Here is a 26921-nt window from a genome sequence, read left to right as displayed (position 1 = left end):
ACTAATCTAATAATTTAATAAAATTTATATGCAAATTAGAATTTAATAAAGTTCAATATTTCATAGACAACTAATTGCCACGCAATAATAAATGCGCCACGTTAAAATTGGCACGCCATGTTAGCTCAGAATTTGGATTAGTAGTAAAATTAGATAAAATCAAAAATTTTGTAATTCTCATGCTACAGTTTAAAGTTTGTATGCAAAATTAGAACTGAATCAAAGTTCAGTATTATATAAGCAATTAATCTAATAATTAATTAATTAATTTATATTCAACGAATTCGACTTATGTGCGCTTCAATATGATTAGTAATAAAAATTGCTCACTAAGTACTCTTGTACTTAGCCCTTCGCGAAAATGCAGAAACTTTATATGGACTGGGAACACTGAGCAAAAGCCTTCTTGTTCGGTAAAATGGAGCAGATGCTGCGCCATTAAGGAGGAGGGTGGATTAGGAATACGCTCGTTTACTTTAATGAACAAGAGCTTTCTAATGAAGCTGGCTTGGAATATTATAAAAGGTAATTCCTTTGCACACAAAACCCTTTCTTCTCGTTATCTCAATCCGCAGGGCTATGCCAAAGAGAATGTGGCAAACTCCTCGATCTGGATAGGTGTTAAGCATGAAATTAATGTACTGGTGGATGACTCTTATGTCATGGTGGGGAACGGGCGGTACACCCTCTTTTGGCTTGATGATTGGTTGGGGTATAGGATTCGTGATAAACTTGGCATTCCTGTCTTTTTATGGGGTTTATTACAACAGCCAATTTCAGATTACTTCTTTGATGGCAAGTGGCATTTCTCTGAAAACTTTGTTGATAATTTCCCTGAAATTGTGTGCGATATCCTTCTTATCCATTTGGGAGATGGGCATGATGAGCGCTTTTGGAAGGCCTCTTTGCGCGGAGATGTTACTTCCTCGTTGGCTTTCGCCAATATATCACATAGATACCCCAAAGTTGTTTGGGGGAAGTGGATCTGGGATCCGGCTGTTCCTATACGCCGCTCCATTGTCTGCTGGAGACTCATTCATGGGAGGCTTCCTACGATTGATTGCATGATTAGGCAGGGGCTCATTGTTCCCAATGCTTGTCCGATTTGCCTTACTGCTGCGGAATCTATTAATCACACTTTCTGGGGATGTTCTAGGGTGATTCCGATTTGGCAAGCCTTTCTTGGCTGGTTTAGGCAGTTGCATCTGCTTGACTGCCTTGACATCCAGAGTTTATTGGTCATGGCGTGGAATATGAATTTTAGCTCTCTTCTGGGAAGACTGTGGAAGATTGGAATTCTAAGCGCTATTTGGATGATTTGGACTAGCAGGAATGCATGCATATTTGACGATCAGGCTTTTACTGCCATAAAGGTTCTGAGCTTTATAAAGACGGCTTTCAAGGAAGCCGAGGCGTTGCCGTTGAAGCTCGGCTACATGGCCAATGAATGGAACGATTACCTCACTTTACGATCCATTGGGGTTTCTTCTCGGCCTGCACCTCCGCCGGAATTCTTATCTGTGCATTGGTGGCCGCCGGATATTGGTTGGATCAAAGTAAATACGGACGGCTCTGCGTCCGGCTCACCGGGTTTAATTGCTGGTGGTGGAGTGTTCAGAGACCACGCTGCAACTGTTCAGGGGTGTTTCCACACAAAGGGAGGATCGGGCTTCGCTTTTGAAGCTGAGCTACTTGCGGCGATCACTGCCATTGCGATAGCTTATAACCGAGGATGGCGCAAGCTCTGGCTCGAGGCGGACTCCTCATATGTTGTTCGTCTCCTACAGCAGCGATCGATGGAGGTTCCTTGGCGTTTCATCAGTTATTGGAAGGAGACGTTAGCTCGCTTACATGAGATCACTTTTCGGGTTTCGCATATTTATCGGGAGGGGAACGTTGTAGCGGACATTATGGCAAACCCTGCGAGACAAGAGGGTTTTTGGAGCAATGGGATTGAGGTCATTGAGGATGCTGTCATCCGAGACATCGCGAGCCATAGTCATCTTCGTCGCATCTAAGTCCCGTTAGGGGTGCTTGTGATTGTTGTTGTTCCGTGCCCATCTTGGCCTGCTTCATGGCTGCTTGGGTTCTTTGGTCTTTGTCTTTTGTTTGTTTGAGCCGGATTTACTTGGGAACGATGGTGAGGCCGGAGTTCCTGAAGTGTTTCCTTCCGCTCGTTTGCTTTTTTGTTCTGCTCTTGTCAAGTACACTCGTCCCATAGTTGGCGTCTCTGTGCCTTCATGGGTTTGTTCTTCCTTTGTTTTATCTTTTATAAAATACCGCTTTTAATTAGTAATAAAAATTGCACCATGGCAAAATAATAATAATAATAATAATAATAATAATAATAATAATAATAATAATAATAATAATAATAATAATAATAATAATAATTTCGGAACTCGCCTCATTTTTTGTTGATTTTCCAAAACAACCTGGTAGCATTTCATTAATGGACTAAAACATAAATCTTAGGGACAAGTCCTAACAAATTAACAATTCTGAACAAGGTAGAATCCCACGCGACAAAGCAAATATAATACAGAATTAAGTCAAACACCCTAATAATAAAAAGCGTCTAATTATAATTTTATACTCCTTAATAGATTTAACGCATTGACATAATCTGTGGGGCTACTTGGGCAAACTTTAGCACATTGATGAACCAATCTCACTCTGCTCTAATCCCATTTTCTCTCACACTCACAAATTCTTGCACATTCGCTCTCAAAGGTCCAATTTCGACTCGGAATAATTCCCAATCTCCTGTTGAAGGAATCCAAATGCATTTGAAGCCTCATCCTTCCTCCCATTCATCTCTGCAGATGCTGATTCCTTCCATTCTCTAAGCCCATCATCACTGCTCTTACTCATCTTCAATTTGCTAATCCCTTCTTTACATTCCTCTCCAACCACCTCAATCTCTTCACACTTACCCTCGAGAAACATGACGAGACCTTGCAGAGCAAGCTCCGGATCCTCACTCTTCAACAGCTGCTCCCCTACTTCAGCAGGAGTGATCATGATCTTGCTCGAACCTATCAGCTCTCCCGTCTTCAACACAAGAGGATGATGCTCAGTGATCCCGAGATAGTTTCTTGCCAGCAACCGAAAGCCACAGGGGGTGCAGTAGGACATGTGCACGTGCACATCCATACGCCCAGGCCTCAGCAGGGCAGGGTCGAGCTTCTCCTTGTGGTTGGTCGTGAAAATGATGATCCTTTCGTCTCCAATGCTCGACCACAGTCCGTCAACGAAGTTCAACAATCCGGATAAGGTAACCTTCAAAAACAGAGAAAACAAACACCAAGTTTAGTTTCACTGTTCAACTCATTTTGTTTTCAAGTAATACATTATTCAATATTTCACCTTTGGCTCTTGAGACTGGTATCGTCGGTACATGTGAGTAAGTTGTGATGCCTCTGCAGCTTTCTTAGCTTTCCTCTCACTCAGATCAATGGATGCATCAATGTCTTCCACCACAAGAATCGATCTGTTCGCAGTCGAGATCAGCAACTTTCTCAGCTCGGAATTCGACCTAATATCAGTCAATTCCAAGTCATAAACATCAAAATTCAGATAATTAGCCATTGCTGCAATCAAGCTCGATTTCCCGGTTCCCGGCGGCCCATACAGCAAGTAGCCTCTCTTCCACGCCTTCCCTATTTTTCTATACAGCTCCTTCCTCTTCAAGAATCTATCAAGATCATCAACGATCATGCTCTTGATCTCATCGTCCATCGCCAGCGTCTCAAATTTCGCGGGATGATTGAGATTCGCAGATTGCCATGGAGTGATCCCCGGCCCATGGACCTTCTCGCTTCTTAGAGTGTGCAATTTTAGGGTTTTTTTCTCTTCTTTGAGAGCTTTCGATCTTTCTAGAACATACGGCAAATACTCGTCAATCACCTTGCTTTTATGCTTCTTGTGGAAGGTCAGCTTGAAGGATCTGATTTCAGACGACGTCGCGGCGGACGGATAGTCGCGCCGCCGCTGAGATTTCTCCGCCACGAATCTCCATTTCAGATGGATCGTCTTGCAAAATTCGTCGACGATTTCTTCGTTCTGGCCCAAGAAGACGCGGATTTTCTTCTCCTTTTCAGGGAGGGAGACGCGGTAAGTCCTGCTGGAGGGGCTGGAAATGGCGGCGGCGTAGAGCTCCGCGGCGGAGAAGAGCTGGTTTTTGTTGAGGCCGTCGAACTCGTCGATGACGAGGGTAATCTCGTTGGAGAATGCGGAAGTGAGGAGGTAGTGGAATTTGGTGTAGACGTAGTGTTGTAGCTCGTTGGGAAGGAGGTCTTTGGCCAAAGACCGGACTACCATGAGGGTCGCCGCCACGGAGGCCGCCGTGGAGAGCACGACTTTGGCGGAGGGGAAATCGATGTTCGAGTAAATCGCACTCATGCTTCGTACACTCAGATAATCAATTCAAGCAGATTTGGGGATTTGATGTTTGTGGGAATGAAGGAATTTTAATTGAAATTTGGTGATTGGTGCATTGCATTTTCCACGCGGCTTCGGCGTTGGTCTTTTTAGACTATAACAACCGAGGTCACTCGAATAAGACAAAATTTATGGAATTAAAATTTAAATGAAAAATCATGATAAATTCATGACTTTTATGTCAGCCAACCTTGCTAAGTCGAACAAAACTATATTTATCAACAATCTATAACAACCCAACTTTTTAATAAAAAAATATTTCTCTTTCTTCCACATATACAACCTATAATACTACAACTTTTATATTTTATCAATAATCCACTCCAACCTAAACATATTTTCTTTTTTTATTAATTATTCATATATCTTTTAATTAAAAAATGTCAAGTGGCACTTTCTTATTTCATAGAAGTGGTTGTGAAATGGGTTGGTTTGCAACCTTTTTTCATAACCGGTTATTCCACCAAATCATTACATCTATTTTTTATTATTTAATATTTTTTGTCTTATATGATGACCTCCTATAACCGATTTCAAAGGTCATGAATAAACCTTTCTGATGAGCATATCCAATCTTATTAATATTTAATTAATTTTTCTCTTTTTTCAATCATTAATAATCATCTCAATCCAATTATATCTATTCTGAATGATTTATCTATGACCACCCACCCAAAACATTAGTATATAACTATTTCTATGTGTTAATAGGCAAAAGTGCCCCATTCCTTATTCATATTTTGAAAAATGCTCACCCTTATCATACAAAGCTATCCATGCCCTAAATTACTAATTAACCCTTGAGTGGGTCAACATCTTAAGTAATCATTTCGGTCTTCTTACACAATCTTACACATTTTTAAGTTCCAATGCATTTTTGTACAATAATTTGTGATGTTGACCGAAATGATTACACACTGAGTGTGTAATATGATTTTTTTAAACTGTATATATATTATCGACCGGATAATTTAAAGTGTAAATATTATCGACCGGACACTAATTAACACTTAAACAATATATTAAATTAAATTCAGCAAAATAGTAAAAATTAATATAAAGATAGCAATAGATAGAAAAAACACTTTTATGTTGATATACCATCGATCCGGCCGGTGAAATGGCCAGAGAAATGTATCCGACCGGGTACATTTCCGAAAAATAATGACCCGGCCGGATACATTTTTCCTTGAAAATTACCGGCCGGATAGATATTATTTAGGCATAAAATATTATAGTTTATTCAATTTCATAAAAAAAAAAAAAAATCAAGAAGCTAATAATATATATCCATGCGTATCTATCTTAAATTTTTTATTTTTTTTCCCTTTAATATCTTAATTTCAATACATATATTCTTTGAAATTATTTGTATATATTGTGTTATTCTTGAATGTTGATATATAGTATATAACACTATATATATCGTGTTAATTAATCCATATCTTTAAATTTAAAATATATATATATATATATATATATATATATATATATATATATATATATACACTCAAAATCCGTCCCAATTAAATGCATGCGTGTTACCCAAAAAAATCATACATGTTACCAAGTGAATTTTGCAACAACCGATACATAAAGGTCAAAAATATCTTTCTAAAAAATTTGATTCTCTTTTGATAGACATAAAGCCGATACAATCGGCTTCAATCACATTTTTTTCGAAGCTTTTAACACCACTATATTTACCTTCCTTCACTAGGGTTTTTTACTCACCACACATATCGGCTTCTTCACTTTTTTTTACCCACCGAGAGAGTTCAAAATATTGAAGCACGTCGTACTCATCAATGGCATCTTCTTCACAGGTTTTTATTTTTAATTTTCATGAAATTGAATAGAATAGAATAATTTATGCTAAAAACCGATCGGTCCGGCCGGTGAAGTGGCCGGATAAATCGGTCCGGCCGAATTCATTATTTAAATGAAATATACGGCCGGATTGAGTTTTCCGGGAACTTCACCGGCCGGACCGATCGTTTTTTAGCATAAAATATTCCATTTTAATTATTTGTATGTTTATATTAATCAGTTAGTAATTTACTGAATTTAATTTAATTATATTTGGTTAAGTAATTATTATTGCGAGTTTTGCTGGGTATTACTGAATTTGTTTCAATCTGAAATATTTGTTTAAGTAATTATAATTGCATTGTGTATGTGGGCTTTGTGCGATTTAATAAATTAAAGTATTTTATGCCGATAGAACAACTACCCGGCCGGCACTATGCCCGGAATAATGAGTCCGGCCGGGACAGTTTCAATCTGAAATGTACCCGGCCGGATTCATTTTACCGGACACTTCGCCGGCCGGATAGTTGTTATTTAGGTATAAAATACTTTTTCCCGTCTATCTGTATGTTTACGTTAATTATTACTATTTTACTGAATTTAATTTAATTATAATTGTTGAATTATTAATTAATGAAACTGTTATTTCTTGGTATTAATTAATTTGCAGTTTTTTAATATTTTACTGAATTTAATTAAATTGCTTGGTATTAATTGCAGTTTAATATTTTACTGAATTTTTACTGAATTTAATATTAAATTGCTGAATTACTCGAATTTTACTGAATTTAATATTAAATTGCTGAATTTTACTGAATTTAATTGCAGTTTAATATTACTGAATTTACTGAATTACTATTTTAATATTTTACTGAATTTGACTATTTTTCTCGAATTTTAGTATTTTACTGAATTATTGAATTTTAATAATTTGCGGAATTTAATTGCAGTTTAATATTACTGAATTTTACTGAATTTAGTATTAAATTGCAGTTTAATTAAATTGGTTGGTATTGATTAAATTGTAGTTATTTAATTATGCCTATTTGTATTATTTTTTAATTTTTTTAGTGAATTTAATATGGTATTCATTTTGTAAATGAATAGGCGAATGTCCCATATCTTCGTCGCGACACTATAGACCAGACGGAGGTTGCTATCAGCACCTACTATAGGGATTCACATTTTCCGGACCTGGTTGAAACTTTAAATGTGGTCGGCGAACAGTGCAATTCAGATTTATTGGGAAGATTTTGAGCATCATGTTTTGGGCATTTCACTGATTGGAGGCCCGGCGCGAAGAGCAATAAAGCATTACACCAGATTGTATCGAGGCAGATTGTGTCAGAAGAAAATGAGATCTGCTTCTTTCTGTGCGGAGCACGAGTCAGATTTTCCCCTGCGGACTACGCATTAGTGACTGGGCTCAATTTCGGGGGATCGAGGTTCGATGCGACATTACAGCACGACTGCAGTCGCGTGGAGGCATACCGACGATTCTGCGGTACGCGAAGCATGACCATACAGTCGCTCATCAAACGCGTGTGCGATTTGGATCGTCGAGTGGATGATGAGGATGGGAGCCTGTACCTTCGTGCTGTCCTCGTGTGTGTGGCCCACACCCTTGTTCTTGGGTTGGATGCGCGGGTACAGCCGTGGCTTTGGGTTTTGGTGGATGATCTGGCTGCGTTTGATAGATTCCCCTGGGGCGCGTATTCGTATAAGATGTTATGCCATTATACGACAGATGTAGGAACCGGCGAGAAATATCACTTTTACGGTCCTTCGTGGGCTTTATATGTCTGGGCATTGGAGCGCGTCCCGGGCTTCGGACACATGGTCGCAGCATCTAGCGGTGATCCGACAGCGCACCCTCGGTGTTTGAGATGGACTTTCAGGGGTAAGCCGAAGCTTCACGGTCTGCGCGATCTATTCGAGGGACAGGTAATCAGTTATTTAAGATTATCCTCCACACCGTTACTGGTTTTACTTATGTTCTAATATATTATCTTTGTTGCTTTCTAGGGTGGTGTCATGCCCCTGGAGCCCGATGCTGACGATCTGTCGAGTCACTACTTCATATCAGCGCTGACACCGGGCGAACTCTCGGTGAGCTTCAGGCCCCCCGACAACCCATTAGCTCGGGGTGTCCAATTTCCACAGGGCACCGGAGCCCGTGTTGTGGAGGAGCACGGGGACGAGGAGGATGTACCTAGACAGCCTCGTACGACTCGCAGTCACAGTGTCCGGGGCCCTGTGAGGGATGCTCGACAGCACGAGCCGGCTCGTCATTCAGTAGATCCGGGCTCGCGCCCTGTGAGGGATGCTCGACCCCACGAGCCGGCTCGTCATTCAGTAGATCCGGGCAAGCGCCCAGCGCCGCATACTTCTTCATCGTCGAGCGGATCTCGGAGTGTATCCAGTCCCAGCGAGGGTGAGGTGGATCGTAAGTGGGTGAAGAAGACGATCCGTCAGGAGATTAAGAAGGCCTTCGGCAAATTCGTGGAGAAACTGAAGAGCAAGGGTAAAAAGGATAGGTGCAAGAAGAGCAAACATTTCCGAGTGCCCGACTCCCCTGATGATGATGACCAGCGACGGTCCCCTGATCCTCCACAGCCACGGTCTCCTCCACAGCGACGGTCTCCTCCACCCAGTGCTTCAGGGCCCGACGCTTCAGGGCCAAGCGTTTCACGTTCCTGCGACAACGACCCCCGCGGTGAGGAACCACGCCATCCAGAGACCCAGGATTACGACGAGCAGTGGCGGGCCATGAATCAGTCTGTTCAGGGCGACTACACACCGGCGGAGCAGACTTTTGACTGGTCGACCCAGGTCTACCCTCATTGGTCTTCCCCATTCCTGAAGCCGTAGTATAGAACAGAGACCCCGATATTCTTTGCTGAACCGCTCACTTCTATTGCACCACATGAGTGGGGACAGTCCAGTTCGATAGGACAGGCTCAGACGGAGGAGCCTGAGCCACAGGCAGAGCAGCCACAGGTACTGCTGCTGCAGCACCTAGAGCAGCCGCCGGCAGAGCAGCCGCCAGCAGAGCCCCCGCGTCGCAGTGAGAGGGTGAGGCGTCCGTCTAACTATCAGCGATCGCCTTGGGTTAATAGCCAAATGCCACGTCCAGTGACACAAGTCTGCAGTGACCATTATGAGAAGTGGATGGCTAGGTGTCGAGAGGGTAGGGGTAGTGAGATTTATGTCAAGGCAAGTGGTGGTTTGCGGGAGTACGACGACTTCGCGCGGGTGGATAATGTCAGCCAGCAATTCACAACTGGGGTAAATAATCTATTGATTTTAACATTGTTAAATTACTTTCTACTAACTTATTGATTTTAACTTTGTTGCAGGATATTGACTTGTATTTCTTAAGCTTGAGAAATAGACTTCGAGCTTCAGCAGATTTACTGGATGACGTAGATATGAATAACACAATCATATTAGATACGGATTGGTTTGTAAGTAAACTTTCATTATTTGTATGTTTTCATTGGTGCGAATATAAATTATTAATTACTTCTATTGATCTGTAGATATACCTCCAGGGCGAGTGGGACGCTCTATTGGAGAAGTGGGCAAGAAGTGAGTTTACTCCAGAGGAGTATCATATATTGACGCATGGAGCAGTAGCTGATGGTTGGCAGCCCCGGATAGACTGGCTCTGCCAAATACGTGGAAAAGCCGTTAAGGGCCATGAACTTCCTCCTGGTCATATAGGATGGATGGATGCCACACAGGTAATCAGTTAAACAATTATTTGTCATTAGTCATTTGTGCTTTATATGTTGTTTCTTATCAATTCATTGTGGTTTGTCATAGGTTCTCATGCCAGTCATAATTGGCCACCATTTTGTCCTATGTCGGATCCGGTTAGGAGAATTAGTTTGCGAGGTCTATGACCCAGTATTCCACAAGCTATCACCTCGACAGCAGGATGGTCGAGTTGGTGAACTACTGCCTTTACTGAGATTGTTGCCAATTGTCCTTCAGTTGGCGAGGTGGCTAGACGACACATCCATTGATTCGACAGTGGCAAAGGAGAAGTACCCACTTATGACAGCGGTGTTTGCTCCAGCGGAGGTTCAGTTTCACCAGCAGGACTCTGTCAGCTGCGGGCCTTTCGTCTGCATGTATGCAGAACGACTGATATCTGGCTCTCCATCCATTGAGTGGGGTAACCACAACGTGGCGGCATACAGAGCCAAGATTGCTAGATCTATATTTTCGCTGTGTGAAACTAGGAAAGCCCGTATCACTAGACTTGGTTTTGCATAGTTTTGTATATTGTTACATTAATGTGTGCTTCTATTTGGTTATTCAACGAGCATTATTTCCTGTAAATCATTCCACCTTATCGAATAATAAGATAATTCAATCAATATCATTAACTGTTACAGCACACAAATACATCCCACTACTCCCTGGGCTCAGTCGCCCTGCCAGCGCACGTTCTCTTGCTGTGTCCTTCTTCATGGCAGATGCTGCACTTCTTTGGTTTACGACGCCTGATACTAGAAGACTCGTCGGCTTGTGTGCTGGTGCCTTCACCACCACCTCGATGTCTACCTTCTTTTGGGCGCCCCGCTTGACCTTTTACAATCAGAGGTAATACAACCTGCTCAGCGATGTGCTCGGGAACCAACCACTGGCGTCTCGGCGGGAGATTATTAACTTCGCGAGAGTAAGTATCGATAAGAAAGTCATTCGTGTAGTACGAGTCTACATACTCCGCGATCGTATCACCGGCTTCACTATAAAAACAAACAAACTCCGATAGTAATCAATATAACGAACATTAGAACATATTTACATTTCAATGAACCCGACAGTAATCATTTCATGATCGTACCTTATTGCAGCGATTGAATGAGAACATGGCAGTTGGTCTAGCTGAAATACTCGACATTCGCATTTTTTCTTCTCTAGATCCACCTTGAAGCTTCTGTCAGCAGTTTGCACCTTATACTTCATACCACTCAACCTTTGTGCAGTGTATCGACGACTTTTTTGGACTTCAATAGCTACCCTTTTACCAGCCTCAACAGTCAAGCCTTGCTCGATTTGTTGTGCAGCCCTTAGTCGCTCGCTGAACCATTTCTCAATAACAATTCTGATTGCCTCTAACATCGAGCATATAGGAAGTCTTCTTGCCCACAACAATCTGGAATTAAAAGCTTCAGCAGCATTTGATGTCATAAAACTGTAGCGTCGCACAGGCATAGGACACATCGAACGAGCCCACTTCTCCGGCCCAATCCCCATTAGTTTATCGTACGCGGCTCTCTTCATAACCTTCAGGGCGTTCATAGCCCTATTGAAGTCGGACTTCTCGTACGCAAATGCAGCTTGTCGATACACCTCGACCACTGCCTTACCGTAATGCTTCAGGTTATTTTGCAAATGGTAGTAGCATAGGCCGTGGGTTGCATTTGGTAACTCATTTCTGATAGCATTGGCAATGGAGATATGCTGATCAGAGACAATCAAAAGTGGATCGGCTTGGCCATAAACACGTCGAATGCGTGACATGAAATAACTCCACGATTCATCGTTTTCTTTCGGGCCAACACCATACGCGAGTGAGAACAAACTCTCGTTGCCGTCCTTCGTCACTGCAACAAACAAAATACCCCTATTCTTGCCCTTCAAGTGTGTGCCATCGACGACAATCATTGGCCGTAAGCTGAACATGAAAGGGGTAGCCGAAGCTGCAAGAGCAACAAATAAGTGTTTGAATCGGCCATCATCGTCAACTTCCCACTCCACCCTCGAACCGGGATTGGATTGTCTCAACATGTATAAGTACTTGGGCAGCATCTCGAAGGACTGATCATGTCGACCATAAACCATCTCAGTGGCTCGATTACGGGCTCGCAATGCAACATCGTACTTGATCTGTACGCCAAACTCACGTCGCAGCTCCAGCTGGATGGCCTTCGGCTTCAAGATCTCGCAATCGTCGTGTATCTTCTGTGCTAAATATGCTGCGACGACTTTTGCGGGGGCCTTTATTCGCGCTACGCGCCCTAGCTCACCGTCGCATGAGTGCTCATTGGTGAACTTATACACTCCCCAAATGACTCCATCTTGTGACGATGCATGGAGCTTGAAGGGGCACGTATCTGAATGCTTGCATTTGACGTAGACTCGTCTGCTGTCTGATTTGCTGACAGAAAATTCCTTGCCCTGCTTCATGTTCCACAGACCGATTGCAACGATCAGATCATCTTTGCTATTGAAATACATATTCTTTGACAACTCCCGAGGCAATAGCTGATAATCTTCAATATCCACAAGTGCCGCTGCGGCGTCCAACGGGATAACCGGAACTAACCAATTAGTTAGTTCATCTGCTCCAGGAACCTGTTCGTCATCATCCTCGTCGATCTGCAAATTCTGCCAACCTGCATATTCAATCCCCGCCCTTCTCACGTTCTCTGGCTCCGACAAGTCTTCAGAGGCGCTTGTATCAGTCTCGGCTTCAGACGATGGAACATAATCTTCATCTACATTACCAGCATCCTCCACAAACTGAGGCTCGTACGTATATTGATCATCAGCTGGACCCCAACAACGATCAGTTGTTGGGCGATCGTACTGGTACGGATTTGGCTCATCCCATGAAGTCCAACCCGTTGACTGATCATTACCCCAAGTGACCGACGGTTCAACACTTTGTTGCGCCGGTGAATCTCCGGCTGATAGGTCTAAATAAGCATATCTTTGGATTGCTTCCAATCCGTCCCCACCTTCGAATTGTGCACTGGATTCACCTCCATACCCGGAAGATTGAGGGAGATCGAACGAAGGAACATACACTCCTCCACTGTAATCGTCTTCGACAACATAAATCTCAGGAAAATGTGGCTGGGACGCCAGCAACTGAAGCAAATCATTGTCATCGGCAAGAATATTTTTACTGTATACCCTGCCATTTAATCTCTTCGTCAAATAATACAAGCTGTAATTAGTGCTCAATGAATTCTCCATCATCAGGTAATTTATCATGTACACCGTACTGGCCATTGTGTCTCCGAAAATATGCAAATTCTTAGAAGAGCCGCCGATGTACTCATAACCATTGAAGGCACCTCCATAATTAACCACAAAGTATCTCCCATATTCATTCATCTACAGAAAAAATAATAAATAAATAAATATATGATGTAAATGGAATACAATGTTAAAATACAACATATAACATGTTAATACACTCGAAAAACATCTATCCGCCCGGGGAAGTAGCCGAGGAAATGTGTCCGGCCGTGTATTACATGATATATAATTACACACGGCCGGACACATTTTCAAGGACACTTGTCCGGGCGGATACATAATTTTCGAGCATAATAACATGAGTTATGTAGCAATATATATGTATAGAACTAAAATGCAACTAATAATTACTAATTAATACTTTAAAACATGATAGAATTTGCTCTAATTCACATGTATTTCCTTCAAACGTGGCTTTAAATCATAGTATGCTATAATATGCTAATAATTCACATAAGCATATAGGATCAAACAAAACATTGAAAATAAACAATAACCAACTTAAATTACATTTCAAACGTAAAATGACATACCTTTAAACGTTCGGATGAGAGAATTCACAAATAATAGCTTCACCACTTGGAAAATATTAGAATTTCTAATGAGTTTGAGTGTTTTTTCACTTTGAGTGTTCGGATGAGAGGATGAGAGAATGAGAGGATTCACTCATATATAAACAAAGATTCCTTCATTTCACGTGAATTTCAATGAAATTAGAGTGTTTGACATGAATACTTTACTGACAAAGCTATTTCACATCATATTTGTCGTTTATCATCAATTTAAAAAAAAAAAAAATTATGTCCCTTAATTGAAGGCTAATTAATCGATGGAATATAAATACAAAAAATTAACACAATCCATATTAGCACTCAAAACACACATAGGAACCAAAAAAACATCTATCTGACCGGAACATATATGTGTCCGCCCGGTGAAACCTTGTGTCCGGTCGGACACTTGTTTTTCCCGGTCGGACGCTTGTTTTTTTTTTTCCAATGTGTGTTTTGAGTGCTAATATCGATTGTGTTAATTTTTAGTATTTATTTTCCATTGATTAATTAGCCTACGATTTACTTGTAAAACCTTCGATTTTAATTCAAAAATAAATAAATATTATTTTCTCTGTCAGTATTTCACATGTTCCAACACATATTTGACCGATTTCAATGTTTAAATTGATGAATTGATGTTTTTCTTACACTTTAACAACTTTTGTCATAGATGTGTAAGAACTTTTGCGGAAAACAATGCACATCCATCACATTCAAAGGGCATTTTCGGTTCTTCACTTATTTAGGGCATGTAGTGCTTTGCATGATAAGGGTGGGCATTTTTCAAATTATTCATAAGAGAAAGGGCACTTTAAATTTTGCCTCTATTTCTATTCTAAATGATTTACATTATAATACTTCTTCCGTTCCTGAAATAAGTTCATCTTTTTCCTTTTTGGGACGTCCCCAAATAAATTACTATTTATTTCTTTCTATTTTTGGACAACTACCCCACCACTAATAATACTTTATTTATTCTTACTTTTCACTTTTTCACCACTCTCAATACTAATTACTACTATAACATATTTTTCTCCACTATCAATACACTTTATCACTTTTTCTTAAAACTCGTGCCGTCCCTAAATAGGAACTTATTTCAGGGACGGAGGGAGTATAAATTTAAACTAATCAAAAAATAACACATGACTTACCTTTTGAATTAAAAAAGAAGAAACCTAGGTCGGTTAAAAACTTATTTGTTGCTATGAATTTATTTATTTTTTTAATAATTTTACCTGATGTGGCACGGTCGACCATGGTCTTGGGTTCGAGTGCCCTGTGACGCGGTCATTATATTTTTTTATCTAATATTATTAATTTATATAAAAAAAAGGATCCCCTAGTCCTAAGTCATCCTCATTTTCATGCTTGTTGTGCCACTCGACAACTTTTAATTGGACTTTTAAATTTGATGTACATATAATTTAATTATAATTTTATTTTATAAATAAAATATTGAAATTATATTAAAATTTTTACTAATTTTAGCTCTTTAAATAGAGCTTAATTAAATATTTCATTTGTTCCCTAAATATATTCCTAGAAGAAGAAAGAAACACATGGTTATGTTACTTATGTAACAGATGAAAACTGTATTATTTGGGAGAAGAAAGGAATATGTAATTTGCATTTTTTTTTTAATTGTTCTATTTTTAATTACTGAAGAACTTTATTTCATCTGAAGTTACTACGGGTTAGCATGGTTATGTTACTTATGTAACAGATGAAAACTGTATTATTCTGGGTTAGCATAACAATGTTTAAGATGACTTGATTGAGCACATATGTGGAAAATTTGTCACTGGCAATTAAATGTATGTAATTTGTATTTTTAGTTGTATTTTTTAGTTTCACGTATCACAGTTTGATTTATTTAACTTCAGTTATGTTTTTAATTCTCTTAATCTTCATTTGTTATTGAGTGAAGTATCAATTATAATGCATGACAATATTTAATTTTAATATGATTATAACTTAAAAAATAAAATATGTTAACTAAGTTTTTATTCTATTTTTAAAATATAATAAAAAATATTATATATACATGATAATTAAAAATAAATTAAAAAACATTTGCTCCCAAATTAGAATGAGAATCCAAACAAGATTTTCAATGCATTTGCAGCCTCATCCTTCCTAACAATCCTCCCATTCATCTCTGCAGCCGATGATTCCTTAACCGTCTTCATCATCTCTCTAAGCCCACCATCACACTGCTCTTGCTCATCTTTTCTTTTTGTTTGTTGCTCTTACTCATCTTTAATTTCCTCTCCTCCTTCTCGAGCTCGAGAAACTCGATGACGCCTCGGAGTGCAAGCTCCGGATCCTCGCTCTTCAGCAGCTGCTCCCCTACCTCAACAGGAGTGATCTTGCACGAAGCAACAGCTCTCCGGCCTTTGACACCCGAGGATTGCGAGGCCCACCCTTTTTCATTATAAATACTCTCAATATGGAGTCATTTTTTAACTATCAACATATTTTATTCATTATCAATATATTGAACAACTTTCTCAATTATTTTTTATTAAAACTTATGCCAAAATAATATAGCATAAATATGGAAGACGGATAGAGCAATTAATACACAACTTTTACCCTACGTATATATTCATTTCCTTGATTTTCCGGAAAGAACCTAATAGCATTGCATTAATTGGCTAAAAAATAAATTCTAGGGACAAATGTTTAGATCCTAACATTTATTCTTTGAGATTATATCAATTCTAAAGCGAAACTAAATCATAGAACATAAAAAAAAAAAAAAAAAAAAAGCATGAGCATAAAAAACAACACTAAACAAAAGATGGCCATGGATCAGAATATATATGGAATCAGATTAAATAATGCTTATCATATATAGCAAGCTAGAATCAACAACTCTTTGCAGCACTAATTCATGCAAAAAAGCTTGTACAAAAATCAAGTTTTTCCATATTCATTGCTTCTTAAAGTTAGACAAAAAGTGGCCATGGATTAGAATATACAATCAGCTTAATGCTTATAATCATAGCAAGCTAGAATCAACAACTTTTTGCAGCTGAAACTAATGCAAAAAGCTTGTACCAAAATCAAACTTCTTCATATTCATAGCTTGTTCAAGTTAGACATCAGCTTCACTACTCTTTCTCAACCCCAGCAGATTCCAAACTCGAATCACAACCGTTGATATGTCCATCTTCAAGGCATCCAGCAGATTCCAAACTCGAATCACAACCGTTGATATGTCCATCTTCAAGGCATCCAATCAACATCTTAAAGGCATCAGCATCAGCAGCACCCAATGCTTTAACTTTCTTCACCAATTCCTTAATCCCATCACACTCTTCATTAGCAAAAACCTCTCTTCTCTCCTTCTCCACCTCAAGAAACCTAATGAGGCCGCGCAGAGCAGCTTCCGGATCCTCGCTCTTCAGCAGCTGCTCCGCCACCTCTGCAGGAGTCACCTTGCTTGATGCCACCAGTCCCTCCGCCTCCACCACGAGCTCGTGCTCTGTGATCCCGAGATAGTTTCTGGCCAGCAACCTGAGGCCGCAGGGCGTGCAATACGACATGTGCACGTGCACATCCATACGCCCCGGCCTCAGCAGAGCAGGGTCCAGCTTCTCCTTGTGGTTCGTCGTGAAGATGATGATCCGTTCGTCCCCAACGCTCGACCACAGCCCGTCTATGAAGTTCAGAAATCCAGACAATGTAACCTTCAAAAAACAGAGAAAACCATCAAGTTTAGTTTCTCGATTTTTTTCAAAATAATACTATTATTCAATATTTTACCCTAGGGACTTCCGACTGGTAGTAATGAGGCATTGAATCTCTCATGCTTTTCCTCCTGGTCAGATCAATGGATGCATCAATGTCTTCCACCACAAGGATCGATCTATTGGAAGTGGAAATCAGCAAATTCCTCAGATCAGAATTGCACCTAACAGCAGTCAGTTCCAAATCATAAACATCAAAATTGAGTTGATTGGCCATAGCGGCAATCAAGCTCGATTTCCCGGTTCCTGGCGGCCCATACAGCAAGTAGCCTCTCTTCCACGCCTTCCCAACTCTCTTATACATCTCCTTCCTTTTCAAGAAGGTGTCGAGATCGTCGACGATCATCTTCTTCATCTCATCATCCATGGCCAGCGTCTCGAATTTGGCGGGATGGTCGAGATTCACCGACTGCCATGGATGGACATTGTCACGGCTCCATCCTCTCTCGCTTTTAAGAGTGTTCAATTTTAGGGTTTTTCTATCCTCTTTGAGAGCTTCCGATCTTTTTAGAACGTACGGCAGATACTCGTCGATCACCTTGTTTTTATTCTTTTTGTGGAAGGTGAGCTCCAAGCATCTGACGGAAGAGGAGGAGGAGCCGCCGCCGTAATCCCCCGGGACGCCCCGCCGTGGATTTTTATCGGTGAGGAATCTCCATTTCACATGAATTTTATGGAACTCGTCGGTGATTTCTTCGTTCTCGCCCAACGAGACGCGGATTATCTTCTCCTTTTCGGGGAGGTAGGCGCAGTATCTTCTGGTGGAGGGGCTGGAGATGCTCCCGGCGTAGAGCTCCGCCGCGTGGAACAGCTGGTTTTTGTTAAGGCCGTCGAATTCTTCGATGATGAGAGTCGTCTCGTTGGAGAAGGCGGCGAGGAAGTGACAGAGTTTGGTGCTGAGGTAGATTCTCAACTTGTAGGGAATGAGCTCTCTGGCGTAGGACCGGAGCATCATGGCCGTCGCCACCGTGGAGAGGACCGCTTTGGCGGAGGGGTATCGTCTCTTGGAAGATAACGCGCTCATGGTTTGTGGATTCGGAAGGAGAGAGGTCTGCACTGGAGTTGCAGAGCAGAGATTTGGTGGGGAGATTTGATGGGGAAATGTTGAAAATGGTGTTGATATCTCTGCCATTTTATTGAGCAGTTGCTTTTGGGTACACAACCTGCTCGATGGGTTAAGATCCTCTACAGTGCTGTGCACAAAAATAAGGTGTTTGAGTATTTTTTTTTTTCTTTTTTTTTAAATTTTATTTATTTGGGTGCTGTGCGGGTATCTTTTTCCAACGAGAAGCGTAGCATAGAAGATTTGTTTTGGCGTATTTTATAGTAATTAAAAACAAATACAAAAATCAAATATTGACCTGACAAGGACTGGGGTTGGCCGTGCGTGTCGAATCATTATCGGATCGACCTGATAAGGCCAAACCTGAACACAACCTATTAAGGAAGTGTTCGACACGAACACGAACTCGATACGATTTACTCAAATCCGAATATGACACGAACCCGATACAAATACGATAACAACACGATTTGAATCGTGTTGACACGATACGACAACGACACGATCTGATTAAAACCTGATTAAATACGAAACCTTAAAGGTTAAAGTGTAGAAAAAATTAAAAATTAAAAATAAATTTTTAATAAAAATAATACTCCCTACATTCCAAACGAAATGTCATGTTTCCTTTTTTGGCAATACACTCTCTCTCTATACTTAATATTTAAATAATTTCCACCAACCCACTTTATCTATTTTATACACATTTCTTAATCTTCGTGCCGAAAAAAAATAGGACATTTCGTTTGGGACGGAGGGCCTCACGGAGGGAGTAATATTAACTCTATCAGGTGACACAAACCCGACACGAAATTATCAGGTCCTTATCAGATCGACACAATAAGAACATGAACCTGATAAGCCTTAACATTAACTCATTAATTTCGTACAGTTTTATATAGTGCTTTCGTATCGTGTCAAAAATTATCAGTCCTTGACTGATGACTTCCCAAGTCTATTGCATGTTATGTTTTCGAATATGAATTGATACTGCTCCTTACGTATATACTACCCACTCTCCCTTTTCCTTGCAAAAATTATTTTAAATTTTCATCTTAAAATTTTCATAAAAATAATTTTATTTTATTTAGATACTCACACAATAAATCAATACTATATAATATTGTTAAGATATTTACTTATTTATATATTATGCATATTCTCTCGGTCCATCAAATAAGTATTCATATTTTTTTTGATCCGTCTATCCAATGAGTATTCATTTTTTATTTATTTAAATATATCTCACACAATCTCTTCACAAAAAAAAGTGAGTTCCTTATTTCATTTACACATATTTAATTAATTTCTTAAAATTCGTACCACCTCAAAATAAATACTCATTTTGTGGACTGAAGGAGCATATGACTCACTTATTTAATTGAACTAAAATCCCATTATCCATAAACATGAGTTTCTTTAATCACTTTAATTATATTTAAAGGTGAATTCATTTCTTGGTATACGGCATGATCAGTTATAAATTAATCACTTTAATTATATTTTAAGGTAAAATTATTATAAACCGTATCACTTTCTATTAATATTTTTCTTACAAGAAAAGGGTAGTATATCATTGTGTATCAAAAATAGTTTTATCATAACTATTATATCATAATTATAGCACTATAATTTATTATAATAATTAGAAAAAAAATATTATTGTATATTATAATTCATGACTATATAAACTACCGCCATCTATCTATCTACTATATATAGAAATACATAATGAAGCCACTACAATAATTCTCACTCCTAGCTTAGGTGGCATCCTCATATGCTCTCATTCATTTTTTTTCTAAATTCTAAATTTTATTCATTATTAAATCTCTATGTTATATTTCTAATGATTATAATCTTACCATAATTTCTACCCTAATGCAAGCACCTTGCATTTAAGACATAGTTAACGTGAAGTTATTATCCAACCATTTCTAATATATTTATTTATTCAGCCATTCTTTCTTTCTTTTTTTCTAAATTCTACATTCTGCATTTTATTTATTTTAAATTTCAGATTATATTTATAATCAAAATAATATTATTGCTCTTGACAATCATTTACAATTACCAAAAAATCCACTCTATCTATTATTTATATATAGCAATTAGATATCATCGACACTTCATTTATGTGGCATTTTGTAATACTGTACTATTTTCATCCTAATTTCTAACTTCCACAATTTAAGCTTCAAATAATTTTATAATCTATAATTTTCTTATTCAATGTAGAATCACGTCATCAATATTTCTTTTCACTGCACAATTACCTCCCTAGAATTATGCGTCCACAAATCATCTTATACACTCTCCATGTCCCACTCCAATAGGCTCAGTTTCCTTTTTGGATTGTCCCACTCTAATAGGCTCATTTTTGTTTTTGGATAAAAAAATTGTACTTAATTGGTGTGGACCACACCACTTTACTACCATTTTCCTACTAAAAAGTAAATTTTCTTAATCTCCGTGCCTCCAACTGTGTTGTTGATGATCTGCTTCCGTGCTTCAGCGTCACCTCGCCCTAGCATCATGGTTGTGGCCGATCAGAGAAGCTTCATCTAATGCAGATAGTATTATAAATAGCTCACAACATCAAGAGTTTTGCATAATATTCCCATCAATCCCAACTTTCCTCAAAATGTATTAAATACATAAAAAATTTGTTACATATACCATGTCTTGGTGGTATTGTATTATACTGTTGTGTAATATTTGTATTCTACGATCATGAAGTTCAAATTCTTTTGTATTAATATAGTTTGACTACTTTTTCTTCTATTTGTTGCTTTATTTTATTTTATTTTATAATTTTTTGTCACAAGCAAAGCACTTATTATGAGAACAACAACAAAAAATTATATTAATGTCTTGAAAGGGTGTGTCTAAAGCTCTAGAGCATCAATCGGATATCGTTAGCCATTCGGTATATATATACATAATACATGATTTATAGTTTATCTCTTCCGATGAATTTGACATGCTTTTTTTTTCCTACTTTATATCTTGAACAATTAATATATGAGAAAGAACACATTTAATTGGTGGAGTGATTGAGATTAATACAATTTGAATTGCTTTGTCAATTTAAGTTGATCAAATTTACTTAATTAAATAGAAAATTATTTAATTTTATTTTAAAAAATAAATACTTGTGATTAAATAAATTATTTCTTCATTTTAATTTGGTCATAAAATATGATATTTTGCACAATTTTTTTAAAAAAATTTGGATTACACATTGATTTTTTACGAAAATTTACCAATTAAATTAAATACTAAATAAATTGATATGATATAATTTGAATCTAACAACAATTTTCTCAAGCCTTAGACAAGATGATTTTCATAATTTAGTTATGGTCTTTCAAACTTCAAACAAGATGATGCTCACGAGTCAGTTTTATTCTTTCAAACTCCAAACGAAATTATGCTTGAAACTCAGTTATGGTATTTTAAGCTCCAAATGAGATGATGTACAAAAGCCTGTTATGGTTTTTCAAGGTTCATACAAGATGATGTTTAGTAATTAGTTATAATCTTACAAGTTTCAGATTGTATAATCTCACAAGTCAGCCATGTTATTTCAAGTTCCTAATGAAAATGATGTTTAGAAGTGAGTTGGTATGATATTTAAACATCGGATAATGATGTTCAAACGATTGACGTATAAAAATCAGATATAGTATTTCAGGGTCCAAATGAGATAATGCTCAAAAGTTTGGCGTTCAAAAATCAGATATCATCTTTGGAGTTCTTGATGATCATTTGATCTTACAAAGTTGATATGAGATGATACTTAGATGACAGATGAGATCTTAAATTAATTTTTATCGGTTAATATAGAAAAAATATACAAAATTTATATAAAATGGTATTTTTATTATTCTAGCAAAAAGTTAATATTTAATTGACGAATATAATTGAAATTATTATAATGTAAACTCTATTACATCAAGTTAAATTAATTTAAAAATAATTATAATATATAAAAATAATATAAATAATTTAAATTATAATTTAATGTCCCGTCGGCTTGTTGGGGAGGGAGGCGTGGTAAGTCCTACTGGATGGGTTGGAGATGGTGGCGGCGGAGAAGAGCTGGTTTTTGTTGAGGCCGTCGAACTCGTCGATGACGAGGGTTATCTCGTTAGAGAATGCGGAAGTAACGAAGTAGTGGAATTGGGTGAATAAGTAGAGCCGTAGCTCGCTGGGACGAATGACCGGACTACCATGGCAGTCGCCACCACGGAGGCCGCCGCGGAGACCACGACTTTGGCGGAGGGGAAGTCGATCTTCGAGTAAATCGCACTCATGCTTGGTACACTCAGAGAATCAGTTCAACCAGATTTGGGGGATTTGATTTGATGAATGAATTCTAATGGGAAATACAGAAACACAGAAAATTTGGTTATTGGTTTGGTGCATTGCATTTTCTACGCGGCTTTGGTTATGGTTTTTAAATAAGCGGGCTGATGACTTAGCAAGCCCATGGTTTGAAATAATCAACCTAAATAGGAGTACTATAAATTAAATATTCTCCCGTCTCTGAAATAAGTTCATCTTTTTCCTTTTTGGGACGTCCCCTAGATAAGTTTCTCTTTCTATTTTTGGATAACTACCCCACCACTAATAATACTTTATTTATTCTTACTTTTCACTTTTTCACCACTCTCAATACTAATTATAACACTTTTTCACCTTTTCACTACTCTCAATACTAATTATAACATATTTTTCTCCACTATCAATACACTTTACCATTTTTCCTTAAAATCCGTGCCGTCCCCAAAGAGGAACTTATTTTGGGGACGGATGGAGTATTAAAATGTAATTGTAAACCCTAATTTGATGAATATTGAGACATGGAGGTGACACGAGATTATAAACAAAAAAAACTAAATACTGTTAGGCCCGTTAGAAATAGGTTTCAAAAACGGAATTAACTTGATTTTGTTATAAACTATAGAGAAGCGAGAGAATAGATTAGAGAATACAAAATGAAGTTCACAACACACCCATATTTATAGGTGTTAAACCAAGTGTGAACGTCCGGTGTGAACGTTCACACACGTCCGGTGTGAACGTTCACACACGTCCGGTGTGAACGGAGGACAGTCAACTCCGGTGGCTTGAAGATGTCAAGTGTTATTCTCCCTCTAGGTTTCTTGGTCAACACACATAAGATATATCTAGAAGATATATTTACAACACTTCCCCTTGATTGACCAATCCCTAAAAAATGTTGCCTCATTAAAACCTTGCTAGGAAAACCCAATGGGACAAAACCTAGTCGAAGGAAAAAGAGTACAACTGCTTCCCCTGAACTTGAGATCATTGAATATCTTTGAGTCGACGTATGCCGATCTCGTGTACCAACTTTCTGAATGTCGATGTTGGTAATGCCTTGGTGAATAAGTCCGCCAGATTTTCACTTGAGCGAATTTGTTGCACGTCGATATCGTAACCCTTTTGAAGGTCGTGTGTGTAGAAGAGCTTTGGAAAAATATGCTTCGTCCTATCTCCTTTGATGTATCCTTCCTTGAGTTGCGCGATGCAATCAGCATTGTCTTCATATAAAACAGTTGGTTTGGCCTTTGATAAAGCTAACCCGCACGACTCTTGGATATGACTCGTCACATTTCTCAACCATACACATTCTCGACTTGTTTCGTGGATTGCAATTATTTCAGAATGATTTGAGGATGTTGCAGTCAAGGTTTGTTTCACAGACTTCCATGATATAGCAGTTCCACCACATGTGAAAATATATCCAGTTTGTGACTTAGCTTCATGTGGATCGGATAAAAATCCTGCATCCGAATACCCCACTAGAGTATTATCAGAATTTTCTTGATAATATAATCCAAGGTCAATGGTACCCTTTAGATAACGTAGAATGTGCTTAACACCATTCCAATGTCTCAAAGTGGGTGCAGAGCTAAATCTTGCTAGAAGATTAACAGAAAAAGCTATATCTGGTCTAGTATTATTAGCCAGATAAGTCAATGCTCCAATTGCACTTAGATATGGTACTTCAGGACCAAGTATCGTTTCACCCTCTTCAATTGGTCGAAATGGATCTTTCTTAGTATCAAGAGATCTAACGACCATTGGTGATGCTAATGGATGTGCATTATCCATATAGAAGCGTTTTAACACTTTTTCTGTATATGTGGATTGATGGATAAACGTACCTCCACGGATACGTTCCATTTGCAAACCAAGACAAAACTTTGTCTTTCCCAAATCTTTCATCTCAAATTCTTTCTTCAAATATTCAGCAGTTTTATTGAGCTCTTCAGGAGTCCCAATTAAATTTAAATCATCAACATAAACTGCTATGATTGCAAATCCACTTTCGGTTTTCTTAATGAAAACATAAGGGCAGATATCATCATTCTTGTATCCTTCTTTCAAAAGATACTCGCTCAGTCTATTGTACCACATACGACCAGACTGTTTCAACCCATACAACGATTTTTGCAGTTTAATTAAATACATGCTTTTGGGTTGTGACTGAAATCCTTCAGGCATTTTAAATCCTTCAGGAATTTTCATATATATGTCAGTATCTAATGACCCATATAGATAAGCAGTCACTACATCCATAAGGCGCATATCAAGCCTTTGTGACACAGCCAGACTAATCAAAAATCTAAAAGTAATAGCGTCCATTACTGGAGAGTATGTTTCCTCATAATCAATTCCTGGTTTTTGTGAGAAACCTTGTGCTACGAGTCTTGCTCTATATCTCGTAACTTCATTTTTCTCGTTTCTCTTTCTAACAAAAATCCATCTATATCCAACAGGGATTTTAGATTCCGGAGTTAAGGCTATAGGCCCAAATACTTTCCGGTTATCACAGGAATTTAATTCCCTTTCTATAGCTTCTTTTCACTTTGGCCAATCAAGTCTCTGTTTGCATTTAGCAACAGATGTATGTTCAGGATCCTGATATTTAAAACTTCAAGAGCTATATGAAAGGCAAATATATCATCAACAATGATATTTTCTCTCTCTAGTATCTGATGTAAATAATTTATTGAGATCTCATGATTTTCAGATACTTGTAATTCTTTAGGAATTACATCACTTTCATTTGATTGATTAGTCGTTTTCGTCATTGTTTGGTTTCCATCTTGCCCCTTTCTTCTTCTAGGCATAGAATCTTTGGAACCAACTGGTCGACCACGTTTTTGACGAATTTTGGACTCATTTGCTGCCAAAGCTATTTGTCCTTCAGGGACATCAATTTTAGCTGGAGTATTTGCAGCATGTATGTGAGATTGTGTCACTTTTCTTGTATCTACAAAAGCATCAGGAATTTGATTTGCAATCTTTTGCAAATGAATGATCTTTTCAATTTCTTGTTCACATTGATTTGTTCTAGAATCAAAATGTGATAAGTTTTTCTCATTCCAAGAGATTTCCTTGTGCTTTTCTGGATGTAGATTTATTCCTCCTAATGTTGGAAATGTCATTTCATCTAAATGACAATCTGCAAAACGTGCAGTAAATAAATCACCTGTTAAAGGTTCTAGATACCTTATAATCGATGGTGAATCAAATCCAACATATATCCCAAGTCTTCGTTGGGGACCCATTTTTGTTCGTTGTGGGGGTTGCAATTGGGACTTGAACCGCGCAACCAAAAGTTCGTAAGTGAGAAATATCAGGTTCTCGGCCAAATATAATTTGCATTGGGGAGTATTCATGATTTGCTGATGGCCTTAGTCGAACTAATGTTGCAGCATGTAATATGGCATGACCCCAAACAGTAGTTGGTAGTTTTGATTTCATAAGTAATGGTCTAGCAATAATTTGAAGACGTTTAATAAATGATTCCGCTAAACCATTTTGAGTATGGACATGAGCTACTGGATGTTCAATCTCAATTCCAATAGCCATACAATAGTTATCAAATGCTTGAGATGTAAACTCACCAGCATTATCAAGACGAATTCTTTTAATTGAATTGTCTGGGAATTGAGCTCTTAATTTTATGATTTGAGCAAGTAGTCTAGCAAATGTTGCATTTCTAGTAGAAAGCAAGCATACATGGGACCATCTATAAAAGGCATTAATTAATACCATAAATTATCGAAAAGGTCCACAAGGTGGATGTATAGGTCCATAAATGTCTCCTTCAATTCTTTCTAAGAAATATGGAGATTCAGTATTATCCTTCGTATATGAAGGTTTAATGACTAACTTGCCTTGCGC

General features: G+C 38.3%; 5 protein-coding genes across 5 annotated transcripts; 2 read left to right on the top strand and 3 right to left on the bottom strand.

Annotated features, from left to right (window-relative positions):
- Window positions 1-2393: 2393 nt before the first annotated feature.
- LOC131005370 (AAA-ATPase At3g50940-like) lies at window positions 2394-4527 on the bottom strand. Its single transcript, XM_057932306.1, has 2 exons — window positions 3370-4527; window positions 2394-3282 (listed from the first exon to the last, which is right to left on the bottom strand). Exons 1-2 carry the CDS (start codon window positions 4402-4404, stop codon window positions 2728-2730), a joined length of 1590 nt encoding a protein of 529 aa, XP_057788289.1. The 5' UTR covers window positions 4405-4527; the 3' UTR covers window positions 2394-2727.
- A 3486-nt stretch (window positions 4528-8013) lies between these two features.
- Window positions 8014-9138, top strand: LOC131005408 (uncharacterized). Its single transcript, XM_057932392.1, has 2 exons — window positions 8014-8196; window positions 8278-9138. Exons 1-2 carry the CDS (start codon window positions 8089-8091, stop codon window positions 9121-9123), a joined length of 954 nt encoding a protein of 317 aa, XP_057788375.1. The 5' UTR covers window positions 8014-8088; the 3' UTR covers window positions 9124-9138.
- A 391-nt stretch (window positions 9139-9529) lies between these two features.
- On the top strand, window positions 9530-10551 carry LOC131005425 (uncharacterized). Its single transcript, XM_057932420.1, has 3 exons — window positions 9530-9719; window positions 9795-9998; window positions 10081-10551. Exons 1-3 carry the CDS (start codon window positions 9684-9686, stop codon window positions 10534-10536), a joined length of 696 nt encoding a protein of 231 aa, XP_057788403.1. The 5' UTR covers window positions 9530-9683; the 3' UTR covers window positions 10537-10551.
- Window positions 10552-10612: 61 nt separating this feature from the next.
- On the bottom strand, window positions 10613-16066 carry LOC131012147 (uncharacterized). The gene is made up of 3 exons (XM_057940067.1): window positions 15978-16066; window positions 11111-13024; window positions 10613-11012 (listed from the first exon to the last, which is right to left on the bottom strand). Exons 1-3 carry the CDS (start codon window positions 16064-16066, stop codon window positions 10676-10678), a joined length of 2340 nt encoding a protein of 779 aa, XP_057796050.1. The 3' UTR covers window positions 10613-10675.
- Window positions 16067-16686: 620 nt separating this feature from the next.
- Window positions 16687-18653, bottom strand: LOC131005373 (AAA-ATPase At3g50940-like). The gene is made up of 2 exons (XM_057932313.1): window positions 17646-18653; window positions 16687-17569 (listed from the first exon to the last, which is right to left on the bottom strand). The coding sequence occupies exons 1-2, from the start codon at window positions 18651-18653 to the stop codon at window positions 16991-16993; spliced, it is 1587 nt and encodes a 528-aa protein (XP_057788296.1). The 3' UTR covers window positions 16687-16990.
- Between the last annotated feature and the right edge of the window lie 8268 nt (window positions 18654-26921).

The sequence above is a fragment of the Salvia miltiorrhiza genome, chromosome 1 (assembly GCF_028751815.1).
Source record: "Salvia miltiorrhiza cultivar Shanhuang (shh) chromosome 1, IMPLAD_Smil_shh, whole genome shotgun sequence".
In the NCBI taxonomy this organism is placed as follows: domain Eukaryota; kingdom Viridiplantae; phylum Streptophyta; class Magnoliopsida; order Lamiales; family Lamiaceae; genus Salvia; species Salvia miltiorrhiza.
The sequence above is the reverse complement of the archived record's forward strand: the minus strand, read 5'-3'. Positions and strand labels throughout refer to the sequence as shown.